This window comes from Lepidochelys kempii, chromosome 6 (assembly GCF_965140285.1).
Source record: "Lepidochelys kempii isolate rLepKem1 chromosome 6, rLepKem1.hap1, whole genome shotgun sequence".
NCBI classification, from domain to species: Eukaryota; Metazoa; Chordata; order Testudines; family Cheloniidae; genus Lepidochelys; species Lepidochelys kempii.
The window spans coordinates 119,421,366-119,435,548 of NC_136385.1; the positions used below are offsets into that span (position 1 = coordinate 119,421,366).

General features: G+C 45.2%; 1 protein-coding gene across 1 annotated transcript; it reads left to right on the top strand.

Moving 5' to 3' along the window:
- The first annotated feature begins 2,194 nt into the window (after nt 1–2,194).
- GPHB5 (glycoprotein hormone subunit beta 5) lies at nt 2,195–5,272 on the top strand. Its single transcript, XM_073350734.1, has 2 exons — nt 2,195–2,398; nt 5,084–5,272. Exons 1-2 carry the CDS (start codon nt 2,195–2,197, stop codon nt 5,270–5,272), a joined length of 393 nt encoding a protein of 130 aa, XP_073206835.1.
- The last annotated feature ends 8,911 nt before the right edge of the window (nt 5,273–14,183 follow it).

Here is a 14,183-nt window from a genome sequence, read left to right on the forward strand (position 1 = left end):
AAGGATCTGCCTCTATTTTGCTTTGATTGACAAGCCCTTTTCTATAAATTTGAGCAATTAAGCAGCCCAGTAGCAGCTGCTAAGGAGATCTGCTAGGAGCAACCTGACACAGACTGCTGTGCAGGTCTCCTGCCATTCACTTTGACATTCTGAAACACGATCTGCAATTTAAAACTGCATAGGCAAATTTGTATCGGACAAGTTAGGTAAGTGTACTTCTGTGTTTGCTGTATGTCAGTGCTCCAGCTCAGGATTAAACCTGGTCTTGCTAAAGCGACAGAGAATAAATGTTCAATTTGTACTGAATTCTATCATCAAATATTACTATTTAAACAAGGAATTTTAGGATTTCTCTACATGAGTAATGCAAGATTAGCTCATACGTACATGTATTTAATTCAGTATGTGCATATAATGCGTGTATGTATGTGTTTTATATGTCTTTTCAAAGTTTAACCTCAGTGCATTAAGTTTTCCACACTAAAAGCTTCATATTTGTATGTGTATATACACACACTGACTGTATATAGTATACACACACATGAATATGAAGTTTTCAGTGTGGAAAACTTCATATTCGTATGTGTGTATACTATGTATAGTCAGGTTTCAGAGTAACAGCCGTGTTAGTCTGTATTCGCAAAAAGAAAAGGAGGACTTGTGGCACCTTAGAGACTAAGTTAGTTAGACTAAGTGGTTAGTCTCTAAGGTGCCACAAGTACTCCTTTTCTTTTTATGTATAGTCAGTGTGTGTATACACACATACAAATATGAAGTTGTCAGTGTGGAAAACTTAATGCACTGAGGTTAAACTTTGGAAGGACATACCAAACTGAGCAGTTAGGTCAATGGGACTTTAGATAGTCAAGCTTCTACTTAATCTGCCAGATCCTCCACTGGTGTAAACTGATGTAGCTCCATTGACTTCAATTGACACTGAGTTGTACCAGCTGAGGATTTGTCTCAGTGGATGCAATGCTGTTTTCTGTACAGTTTGCTCTGCCCCCAAGGTGAAATTTCAGTACCTGGAGTTTTTACATGGAAAACTTTATATGAAATAAAAGCTTGAGAGGTACAGAAGGAGTATATTGGTGTAGGGCTTGATTCACTCATTTGGTGCAGTTTCCATCTCCCTTCTCTGGGAGGGCAAGCCGCATTGGGAAGGGGGTGGGGGGATCCTTTCCCAATGGGTTTTGCTGGGGGGAAGCAGGTTTCATAGAAATTTGGTTAGTGGAAGTTGCCTACAAGATGTGCTGAATCAAGGCATTTCTCAGATACCTTGGCCTTGCCCTTTCTTGTCTAGCAACCATCACTTTCTGGGTTGCTTTGGCAGGTTAGCTGCCCTGACCGGCTCTGTCTCCTGGCAAACTGTGTGGATGGCAGGTGGCACGTGCTGCTGCAGCCCCCAGGGAGTGAATTAATTACATTCTGGAGAACAAATATGTGTGCCAAATATTCAGGGTATTCTTCGCAGTGGTAGTGCCCTCCTTCACACCAGGAGCAGGGTTTACAATCCAAAGACAAATGAAACATAGGAATGTGGGGTGGGGAGAGAAGACAACTGTTATAGACAAAGGTGTGTGTACAATTGCCCCCTGGCTAATTATAAATATTTAGAGTAAGTCCCATCTGTCCCTGATGCCATTATGAATTGGCTGTTTATTTTTTAACAAGCATTGCAGCAGAGGTGAGGCTCAAGGAGGGGATCCTGGCTGTTTGGCTCAGTCTGCTTCCTTGTTCCTGGCAGGGCTGTTCAGTGAGCCTGTGACACTGGGTTCCCTCACTCCACCCTATTCCCAGTGAAGCTGGAGCACTGCCTCGTCTGCTGCTCTGCAAAATTCGCTATGCTCAGGAGTGGGGAAACCAGTGGCTCACCTGGCTTGACAAACCCTACAGCTAAAGCTTATGAGTTTAATCACAGAACTTATAGCAAACCCAGCTACTGTCCTGCATTACCTAGCAGCACTGCCTGAGTTGTACAGAGGGAGGAATAAGGGGAGGTGCCCTCTTCTCACTCCTCCTCACGCCTGGATGCATAAAGGCAAAGGGTGACTAAGAGGGGATGGTGCCCTTCACGCCCTGCTCTCAGCACTGCAGATAGAGTACACACGCCCCGGACTAAGTGTGCTAGATCCTTGGGGCTGAGCATGTCTCACAGCCTGCTGTGTGTCTCCTTTCCGCCTTGGGGTGCAGCATGAAGCTCCGTCACGTGGTCCTGGGCTCCCTACCTCTCCTGATACTGGCTGGCTATGTCAGCGCACTCAAAGCCTCCAGCATCAACCTGCGCACATTCATTGGCTGCGCTGTGCGCGAGTTCACCTTCCTGGCTAGGAAACCTGGCTGCAAGGGGATGCGCCTCACCACGGATGCCTGCTGGGGGCGCTGCGAGACTTGGGAGGTGAGCAATACCTTGGGGGGTGGAGGTGGCCTAAGGAGCTAGCTTTAAACCAGTGGTTCCCAACCTATTTACCATTGTGGGCCGCATGTGCAGCTCTCTGTGTGTTATGTGGGTTGCATCCACACAATATATATACTACCTGTGTGGCCCTGGGGATGTCACATGGGCCACAAGCGGGTTGAGAACCACTGCTCTAAACAGCACCAGCTTTGGGGTCACTTTCTTTTTTTCAAATGGAGATCAGCAAGTGGTGCAGAAAGCAGCTTATAATTATTCCCCTAGCACCAGGGAGGATGGTCTTGTGGTGAAGCCCCTGCACTAGGACTGAGGAGATCCACATTCGACTCCGGCTCTGCCACGGACTTCCTGTGTGGCCGCGGGCTAGCTGCTTAATCTAGCTCTGCCTTGGTTCCCTGACTATAAAACGAGGATATTTCCTTTTTCTCCGCAGATAAATCACACTTAAATAGTCCCTGCCCCAAAGAACAGACAATCTTTACTATGTGTTTGTACAGCACCTACCATGATGGGACCCTGGTCTCAACTGGGGCTCTGATGCACTATTATAATGCAAACAAATAACCACAATGACAAGACTGTGCTTGGAAGTCGACAAGCCAGCATGAAGGCAAGGCCTCTGGTCTGGTGAATGACAGTCAAAATACATGTGCCAGTGACTGACAAATTTGCCTTGAGTTATTCATTTGAACCATTGTTCAAGAGAAACACCTGCATCAAGTGGTAATATTTATAAAGTGCTTACGTAATACTCTCATTATGCAATTTGAAAGCCTCTTACGGCTTAAACACTTAGGGAAAAGAGCCCTGTATGACTATACCGAAAGAAAATTCCTTTGAGATTAAAATGGGGCCCTTGATTCATGGGTAATATATTTTGTTCCAAACAGCAAATCCCAAAGAGAATGTCTTTCTAATTTGGTCCCATTTAAATTGAAGCCCAGGATGAAAATGAGGTAGTTTTGTTCTGGATGGAGGTGTGGGGGTGAGTGGGTGAGAGAGCAAGTCTACACACATTAGAGATCAAACTCATGACTCATTTTAGCTTGCTGTAATGTAAACATTTAATGGGCTGGATCTGTATGTCTTTATTCAGGGGAAATCTCATTAATGTCCGTGGAGTTTTGCTGAGTAAAGCCGAGGGACTCATTCTGCTGATAACCGACGGGGAGTTGTTTTTGAGTTTTGGTTCAGACTTTCCGACTCCTCCTTTTATTATCTGGGGGCAAGGAGGCTGGGCCTCTGTTTGCTATCCTTCCCCTGTGGAATAAACTGGGGAGGTGGAGGGGTTTCCACCTCCATAACCTAAGGAGCCTTTGAGAGACACATGCATCTTGCTCCACCAGCTCCCACTGCTCTTTGGAGAACACAGATGTTGAAGAGGCCTTTATTCGACTGGAGCAGAGTTAAGCTAAATTCATTAAGTTTTTGGCCCTTCTGTTCCTAAAGAGTTCCAGGATGTATTATATGGAGGACTTAATAATGTGAGGGACTTCTGAAGCACATGGTGTCTGTTATCAGTCTGGGACTCTCTCCCATAAGAAGCATGGCAAACCCTTTCCACATCACAGAGGGGAAACCAAACACAAACTAAACTATCCCTATGCTGTACTCGGTTGTGCTGCTTCCCCCTGCAGGTTGGAGCGGGCAGGAGAATCCAGAGGAGTCCAGTTGGCTCCTTCGTATCCCTCTGCTCTCCATCCTGTCCCACCCACTCTTTCAACCTTCTCATGAGGAGAAAAGAGGGATCATGCTGCAGAGGCATAACTTCCCGTCCCCATCTGCGGGCACAGGCTGCCCTCCCCTTGCAAGCTGCAGCTGAGCTGAGGGCAGGGAGCTCTAGTCAGACCATGGCAGCCCATCCCAGCACTAGAACTGATCAGAAAATGGGGAACTTTTTTTTTTTTTGACAGTTTAGACTTTTCAGTGAAAGTCAAAACCACAATTATTTTGGCCAAAAACTGAAAAATAAATCTCATGGGTGTTATACTACAGGTGTCTCGTGCTTTGTTCTCCCTTGTGGGCTGGGACAGAGTACACCTCCCATGATGCACTGTGGTTCCCCCTCTTGCTGAGCCTCAGTAATGCATCATGGGAGTCCCATTGCCACAGTGCTTCAGGGATTAGATCGGCTGGCTGGGGAGCCTGGTCCCTAGAGGAGACTGCAGCATCCAAACTACAACTCCTCCCACGCAGCGTTGTGGTGGTATTTATGAATATTTTTTGTTTTTAGGTGTTTGGGTTTTTTGATGAAAAGTCAAAATTTTCCACAGAAAGCACTGTCACTTTTTGTGCAATGTTTCGTTTAGTTGAAACCCCAATTTTCTGTAAAAATACATAAATAAATAAATCCATTTTGAGAGAAAAGGTTTTGACCAGCCCTAGCCAGCACCTTCCATTTCAAAAGAATTCTCAGGGAAATGGTCATAAAACCAAAAGGGAAATAGTGTAGTGGGACCAAAACAGCACTCAGCCTAAGAATTATTTCTAGCCAGTCTTTATGGGCCTGGGCCTGCAAACCAATTGTCCCTACTTTTGTGATTAATCCCAGGGAGGTAACTGGGACTGTGGGGGTTGCAGGATCTAGCCCCAGTGCTATTCGTGCCTGCTCAAAGCTGTCCTGAGTTCCTCTTGCCTTTGATGTCAGCATTTCCCCCCACCTAACAGAAGCCTGTGCTGGATCCCCCATACATCGACGCGCACCATCGAGTCTGCACCTACAACGAGACTAAGCTGGTTACGGTGAAGCTGCCGAATTGTGCTGCTGCTGTGGATCCTTCCTACACGTACCCTATGGCCATACGGTGTGACTGCGGGGTCTGTTCCACGGGAACTACTGAATGTGAGACTATCTGAGGCCCCCATCCCCTGCTGGACAGCTGCTCTCGGCATCTTGGGCCAAACTCTGTCCTGATGTTTGCCCAGTGTAGCTGCAGGATTGTGGGTGGTGTAAGTCAGCACGGAATTTAACCCTATGGCTGTAATACTTCTAATCACTGACCCTTCTGTACAGTAGAGTCATAAGCTTCTCCTAGCTGCCAGTTGTTTAAAGATCTATTTGTTGCAGTAAAGTAATAAGGAGCCTCACAGCAACATATCAGATGAAAAGTACTGATACAACTTGCTCTAGCCCCAGGCAGTTCACAGTGTGAACTTGCCTTATGCATAAAGGGCACATTTAATTAGAAGTCATAGACACATTGAAATTGACAAGAAGAGCATTAAGGGCTTAGTAACAATGAATTTGTACATTTCAGGTTTATTTCTCCCAACCCTGAGCCCTGAATGCACTCAGCTCATTAGTGCTCAACTCCCATTAGGCTAGTTTCTCTTCTAATTTACCTGGGTGTAAACCAGGAATAACTACATCAAGGAAAATGGAATTATAGGGCTTTGAGACCAGTATCAGTAAGACCAGAATTGGATTCCGAAACATCTGTAACATGAATGCGAAGATAATTGCATCATAATGACCCTGATGCAGCACCTGCTTAATTCTTTTGTTTAATAGGAATGGACTTTGGAATGTGCTTCAAATTGGCACGTTTATGTGTTTTGCTGAACTGGGTCCACTGCGCATGAAATCTTATGCAAAAGCCAACCCAGGAGAAAATTCCTTAAAAAAAGAAAAAGCCTGTCAAATCTGAAAGAAAAATTAAACATTTCTTCCCCTGCTGGTTCTGCTTGGAAAGAGGACAAGAACTGATTTAATGTAAATCAAAGAGGCTCTCTATGGCCTGTGAGTCTCTCTTGATGATCTCTCCCACTTCGTCATGATGATCCGAGAGGGGCTATGTAGGATCACGCTACAGTCCCCTGTGCAGCTTAGCTCCATGGAGACCACGTGCTATGGGCTGGCGTAATGCAACTAGGATGCTCACCATGAAAGCTTTAAAATTGTGCCTCTTATGCCCAGCTCGCATTGCCACAGTATGTGTGATATTCCCTGTGCTTAGTGCAGGAGTTTCATTTAGTTACAAAGACCATAACAAGGTTTCCAAGCACTATCCACAAGTGCTTAGAGATCCACTGCCCACCACATGGGGAGAGGGGAACTGCAGCTACAAGTATACCCCAACAATGGTCCCTGACCAGGTGCATAGATGTCCTGTGCCCTGGCTCCAGGTTGGAGAAGAGGATTTGGCATCTTCTATCCCTGAATTGTTTCACTCTACATCCATAGTTGGTTTGGATTGTTGTGAGAACAGGAATTTTGCCCAGTGTGAGCTGTTAGCAGGAGCACACAAGATAAAACAACTTTCCAACATAGTATTTCTGAACAGATTAATGCTAAACACATGATTTACCCACCTAAACTCTGATTAGGGCTTGAAAATCAGGCAAATCAAACAGCCTTGTCTCTTAGTTAGATTTCCTTCCTGTCCCAAGAATGCATGCTCAAAACTACCAAGAAAGCTTACTTTAAGTTTCTTCTGCCCTTTGAAATATATCTTTTAATTTAAGCTGTAATTTATTAAATGCTGTAATTTTGTGTCCATTGAATTGCAAAAGCTTCATGCCACTTGTGTAGGAATAATGGTGGATTTGTATAGCTTTGAATAGGCAGACTGCTGCCCTGAGCAATAGTGTAGTAGCAGCTTTCTGCTGACCAGGATGTTAACTGCCTTTAACAATTCTGTAACTTTTTTCTAGTTGCAGCTCCCATCTCTGCAGTCCTGGTGGTGGTGTAAATGGCATTTCTCATGTCCTGAGCAACTTACAAATTTCTCTGTGTCCTTAATAAATCTGAACTCATACTATGAAAGCAATTTGAGACATGCTTCTGTTTCTGACTTCTTGGTTAGCTAAGCTGCAGCAAAGCAAACTCTTCTGGACACCTGCTAAAAGCTTCTGTGAAGCTCAAATTCTGGTCATTTGCCTCACAGACTGATGTCTTACCAGGAGCCTGATCGCACTGTAGTTGGTAGTCAGGGGATTAGGACTGAGGCTTGAGAGTGGTGAAGTGCTCTTCAGAGCTAACAGGGTCTTCAGACTTTTCCCGAATGTGGGAGTGGGTAACATACGGCCGTGTGTAGGAGAAGCTATTGCACACGGAGACTGAGTGTTCTGACCCATGATGGGGCTGGACAGATCAGGAGATGGAAGAGGGAGAGTGGGAAGAGCTGAATGATTAGAACCAAACACACACTTATAGATGCAAAGAAGCTGAATGACAGACAGCAAAGGTTGTGGGAGGCAGGTATAAGGTGAGAGACTGAGGCCACCAATTTATTTCACACAAACTACACTGAACTCCCTTCAGTTAATTGTGGGTACTGCTAATCCGGGGTGGGTTCATGGTGCCCTAGAGGCGGAAGAGGCTATTGCTTATTTCCTATGCAATTAATGCTGGAGATCACAGAGTGGGTAGGACCATAGTCATTTAAGGGGCTAAACTCAGCATTGGTGTGAGCAGGCATAAATGTGGGGTTCAATTAGGAAGTCTTTACTCATACAAAAAGAAAAGGAGTACTTGTGGCACCTTAGAGACTAACCAATTTATTTGAGCATGAGCTTTCGTGAGCTACAGCTCACTTCATCAGATGCATGCCGTGGAAACTGCAGCAGACTGCAGTGCTGGAAATGGCCCACCTGATGATCACTTTAGATAAGCTATTACCAGCTGGACAATGGGGTGGGTGGAGGTATTTTTTCATATTCTCTGTGTGTATAAATAAAGTCTGCTGCAGTTTCCACGGCATGCATCCGATGAAGTGAGCTGTAGCTCACGAAAGCTCATGCTCAAATAAATTGGTTAGTCTCTAAGGTGCCACAAGTACTCCTTTTCTTTTTGCGAATACAGACTAACACGGCTGTTACTCTGAAACCTGTCTTTACTCATACAAGTTCCCACTGATCTAGTCCTTGAGATCTGGCCCCTTAAGTTCAGCCAAGGAAATATCTTCGTATGCCAGGGCTGAATTTGGTCTTAGGCTCACTCTCTCTCTTTTAAGGAATTGTTTTGGTGGGTTACAGAGAGGATGCTAATTAAGAGTACAGTTGCAGTTGTCTAAATTCTGCAACAATCTTTAGTGCCATATTGACAGTTCACAAGTGGGTCGTGGCTAGTGTTGCCATCTTGCAATGGTTTAAAGGAGGACAGACATTGTGACCTGTGTAATACTGAATCTGCAACAGTACTGTATCCAAATCACCTTTGAGAGAAAACAAGGATAACAAGCATGTGGATAAGGGGCAAACACTTGACTTTGTGATAGTCTTCCAAATGATCTCCAATGAGCAGTGACTATCTGGCAGTAGTCACTGGCAATAACTTTCCAAAGCTTAGCTGAAAAATGCTTCTTTGACAGAACACACATGGCAGCCAAAATACCCACAAAGTTCAGTGACTTTCAGTTCAGTGTGTGGAATTGACTTACCAACTTGGTCTTTATTTTCATTGAGGCACACTGACTAGGGCTTACATGTCAGCCATGTACCCTAAAGCCAGAGGTTCAATTTTCAAAACAGGGTCCACTCAAATCTTCATCCATCCAAGGTTGATAAACTGACTTCCCCTTTGCGGGCATTAAGCTTCTCTTTGTAAGAGTAGTGGTTCCTTGAAAGAAAGTCTCTTTTCCCTAGCGTCCCACCCTCCCCCATACTTGTTATTCCTGGGCAAATTCTGTACCAAAAATTAAAAATTCTGTGCACAATATTTTCAAATTCTGCATATTTTGTCAAAACACAATATAACCACACCATTTTAATTGTTTTTGGTGATGTATTTCAAAATACCTGTCAGCAAGTATGTCTGTAACAAAACAGACAAAAAAGATTTGGAAAATGTATTTTGACAAATAGATTCCTTACTAGGCACATTAATACAGAACTCTGAATAATAATTCACTTACACTACAATACAGAACCATATTTCCTGCACCTCCCAGAAGCAGTGCAAAGGCTGGGGGGAGGGCAGAGTCAGGGGTAATGGAGGAGCTGAGGGAGAGGGAAATAATTGCTGAGAAGGAGCCTGGGTGTGAACTTTGAGCATTGTTGGGTATGGGTGGGAAAAGTATGGAACAGGTTTTTTGGGGGTCAGGGAGGGACTGTTGGGGAGCTTCCCCCATGCAGACCCTGGCTGAACCCTAGCCTCTCCCATTCAGTCAGGCACACATGTCCCTCCATCCCCACTCAGACACTCACTCCCCACCATCACCATGTGGCCCTGCACCTCCCTCCTCTTTGTGGCCCTGTGCCTACACTTCCATTCAGCCCCTGCCCCAGTCTGTCATCCTCCACTAGCCCTTAGAGCCCCTGTCTGACCTCACCTAGCACCCCACACTGTCTGTCTCCCCATAGCTCCTATCTCCTGGCCTGGCCTGCTGTGAAGAAGGCTCTCTAAGCTCTTTCTTCCCTAGCTAGCTGGGAGCTGCTGCTGTGTTTTATCACCACAACACCCTCTGGTGGACAAAAGACAGAACTGCAGCAACTTTCCAGAAGCTTTTTTCTGTGCAAAAAAAAAAAAAATTAATATGTGCGGCTCATTAATTATGCCCACACAGTGGTGTAGAATTCCCCCAGGAGTATTTTGTGGGGCACGCTGGTTACCACCTTCCATCCGATACTATCCACTAGAGCTGGACAGAGATTTTTAAAATTAGAAATTTTGAACAAAAAGGGTAAAATTTCATGAAAATTTAATCTGACTCTTTGCTCAGCTCCACTTTCTGCTGTGGAAAAAATCAAGATATAACTCTGCCTTTGAATACATAAGGTGACAGTTGGCTTTTATGAAAATTACATATCCAAGAGCAGAATTGTTCCCAAGAATGGACGTTACAGGTGCTTCTGCTTTGCAAAGTTTGGACAACAGATTGTTACTCTCCTGCTGAGAGACACCATGGGTCTAAGCATCCATGTCAGTTCAGTGATTTTTCTAATGAGGGATGTATTTATATTCTGAATGGTCATAAAAGGAAGGATTGTTTCATGATTAAGGCACTGGGCTGGGACTCAGAAGGCCTGTCCTCAAGTCCTGGCTCTGCCCCAGACTTCCTGTGTGAGCCAGGGCATTGCATTTAATCTGTCTTCCAGGTCCTCTTCTGTAAAATGGAAATAACAAATCATCTTCCCTCCCACCCTTTGTCTTGCCTCTTTAGACTGTGATGTCTTTTGGGGGTGGGATTGTCTCACTGTATGTTTGTACAGCACCTAGCACAATGGGCTGCTGATATTGGCTGGGTCTCTAGGTGTTACTGGAGTGTAAATAATAAATACCGATAGTAACAACAAATCAGCTTTTTTCTTTGTAGACATTCACTATAAATGCTCATTGGTTTCTGAAGTGCTCTCTCTCACTTGTATTGCTGTCGTGATTTCCTCCAGCACATCTGACCACACAAGAGAAGCTCTACTATTATGTTCTACTCACTTTTCAAACCTCCTTTGCTAGTGGTGCCTAGAGGAGGCTGCGAGAGGCCCAGTACAAGCAACTGCCGGCTTTCTGACTGGAGAATGGGTGCATCTGCTACCATGTTCTCATATTCTCTTTGGACTTCCTTATCCTGGATACAGCCTACCCCTTGTACCTGTGATGTCTGACATCAGGCTCATGAGACTTCACGAAGGATGGTTACATTAAACAAATCCAGGGCCATATTCTCAGCTACTGTGAATCAGCCTAGCTCCATTGAGGCTATCCCAATTTATACCAGATGAGTAATTGGCACAACATTTGAGGAGCACATCTTGTTGCCCTTCCTTTTCTCTCCAGTGTTAAGTTTGCCTAGGCTGCTGTTTAAGGTCACCCAGGTTCTCAAGGTGGGGAAGCCTGGCAGGTTTCAAAAATGTCTCTCAAACAAATAGGCTCTACCTGACTTTAGTGGCTGGATGCAGGACTTACTGGGTGAGGTTCTCTGGCCTATGATGTGCAGGAGGTCAGACTAGATGATCACAATGATCCCTCCTAGCCTTGGAAGCTATGAAAGGGAAAGGTTTGACAGTAAAGGCAGCGTCTTTAAGAAGTTCTCATAACTCTACTTTGAAGCTCCAGAAAGAGGGTAATCACATTCCTGTTTCCATCCAGCACATACGGGCTGCCTTATCTGCTATACTTTCTTTGGCCCCTGAAACATTCCACTTCCTTCCCTCCCCTTGTTTAGAAGGAAGGTTATATAACTAATAATCTTTCTTGTCATCAATAAGCTTTTGTTGGAGGGTTTTTATTACCCACTAGTTAGAGTTGTCAGTGAGTTGCAGAAAACTGACACTTGTGTCAGAGTTATTAATAGCTGCTGTACCAGGAGCGCTCAAGCTGTCTGTTAGACTGCTTCAAGCTGGCTTCTTTCCAAAATGCCATTAATATTCACAGCCACACACACAAAAGCCTGTATGATATTATAATGTTCAGGTGGAGACCTGAGCCAATACAGCCAAGTGACAATCTGGCCTTCACTAAACTCCTGCTTTAAAAAAAGTGCTACCGTCAGCTAGAGAGATGGAGCCGCTAACATGCGATTTTCTGGGGTGTGCTACTTAATTGTAACAATCCCAATGCTGTTTGAATACATGACATCAAAGACACCGCTTAAAACATCAGGCTACGCATAGCTGATGAAAGCCAACTGGGGGAGGGAGAAGATCCAAGAGGGGTGGGGGTGTCTGGTTCATGGAGATCATGTCTAATTAAACATCTTAGAGATGACAAGCTACCAACATACCTTCAACATGCGCTCAAGAAACCAGCTCTCAGCATTAACAATCTTGCCAAATACCACTCGGTCTCCAACCTTCCATTCCTGGTGAAAGTTGAGAAGAAGATAGCAGGCCAATTCCAGCATCAGCTGATCACATCCAGTCTTTAGCTAGTTACCTACACTGCAGAAGTGGGCCTGGTATGGAGATAGTGCTGGGTGAGTGAGTGTAAAGGAGCAGACTCACCCCTGCGGCACCTCCTGCTGGTTGTTGGGAATTAGCTCTTTTCCAGCCTGGAGCACCCTCTGCAGGCCAGTGATCCACACAGCTCTGGCCCCCCATGTCCCTCACAGACACTGGTGCCCCTTTCTCTGGGGTTCTGCCCCCTGGCAGTACCCCCACACTCTGCCTCTGGGTCTCCCCTTCCTGGGGAACCCCCAACCCACTATCCCCACCTTGCCTCAGTCTGGGCTACTGCCAGTCATCCCCAAGCCCCCGCTCCCTGGGGCAGACCACAGTGTAAAGGCCACTCATCATAGGCAAGGGGGTTTGGACCTGCTGCCTTCCTCTGCCTCCCAGTACCTCTAAGGGCCTTGGACCAGGCCCTGCAGCCTGGGGCGTTACCAGCCTGGGGCACCCCCTGCCCAGCCTCCTCCTTCCCCATCATAGCACCACCCTCAGTACCCTGTCAGCAGGCCCTGCTCTCTCCCAGCCTGGAGAAAAACTCCTTAAGCCTCTGCCTCACAGCCTTTTCATACAGGCCAGCTGGGGCCTGATTGGGGTATGGCCCAGCTGCAGCTGCTTCCCCAATCTCCATCCCCAGCCACAGCCCTCTCCAGGGCAGCTTTTAACCCCTTCTATTTTAGGAGCAGGGTAGCCACCCCGCTCCAGTGAGGTAGGATCTCAGGGTTACCAGATACCCCATGCTGATCCTATTAGATCTGTCTATAGCCTTCAGAACTGCTGTCCAGCACCCTGTGGAATCTCTTCCAAAGGACTGTCTGAAACCATCATAGTGAGTTTATCCCCATTCTCCCCAGTCAGGGTTAAGAACATATGAATGGCCCACACTGGACCAGAGCAATGGTCCGGCTAGCCCAGTATTCTGTCTTCTGACAGTGGCCAGTGCCAGATGCTTCAGAGGGAAAGAACAGAACCGGGTAATTATCAAGTGATCCATCCCATGTCATCGAGTCCAGCTCCTGGTTGAGTTCGGAAACAGTTATTCTTCCCTGAGCATTCCCACCTGTGGAGTCAAATAAATCTGTGTATTGTCCCCTCTTGTTCAAAATGTGTGAGGCTGAGAGTGTGGGTTGCAGTGCCTTCTGGATGTAGCACTAGGGGTTTTTGTAGTTCTTTTTGCTGCCACATCTGTTTACTGGAAATGTCCTGCCAACTAGAGGTGATTAAAGTCTGTTTCAGTTTGGGTAAATAAATATAGAGGCATTGGACAGTTACAGAGTCCCTCTCCAAATAATACCATCAAAAGACATAAGTTTATTTTAATGGAATAAATGTATTACTATGTACAATACAAGATATTAATGAGTTGTTATAATATACAATAATTACATGTTTAAAAGAGAGTAAGCCAAAGCATACAGGATTCTGGGTTTTAAATAGAAAATGAACACTGTTAACAAACTTTTGAATAATCAAAACATAACTGCTGAAAAAATATATTTGCTTGGTTTCAAGTTATTTCTTTAATTTGAATTTTGAAACTGAGTCCACATCCAGAAAGGATATGACACCTTCATGTCAAATATAACTGTTCACCACTAAGCCTCTGTTTTAACCAGAGCCTGAACCCATTTGTATTGTGCATGGAATGCTTTTAGGAAGAACTGTTAGCAGACACAGAAATTCAGTTGCTTGTATGAAGAAAAGCAAATGCCTCAGTTCTTAACCTGCTGTCTTCTCAGAAATTGGCTTATAATAAGATAGAGGGAATGCTATCATGCTTATCATGCTTATCATGTTTTCTTCTCTACCAGTTTCAGACAAACCTGGTGGGACTATGGAGCTAGTGCTGAGAGCCGGCATCATAGTCCTACTGTGAATATAGTCAGTGACACTAAAAACAAACCATTTCTACAGTCTTACCGGTCAGTATTTCTACCTGTTTCTC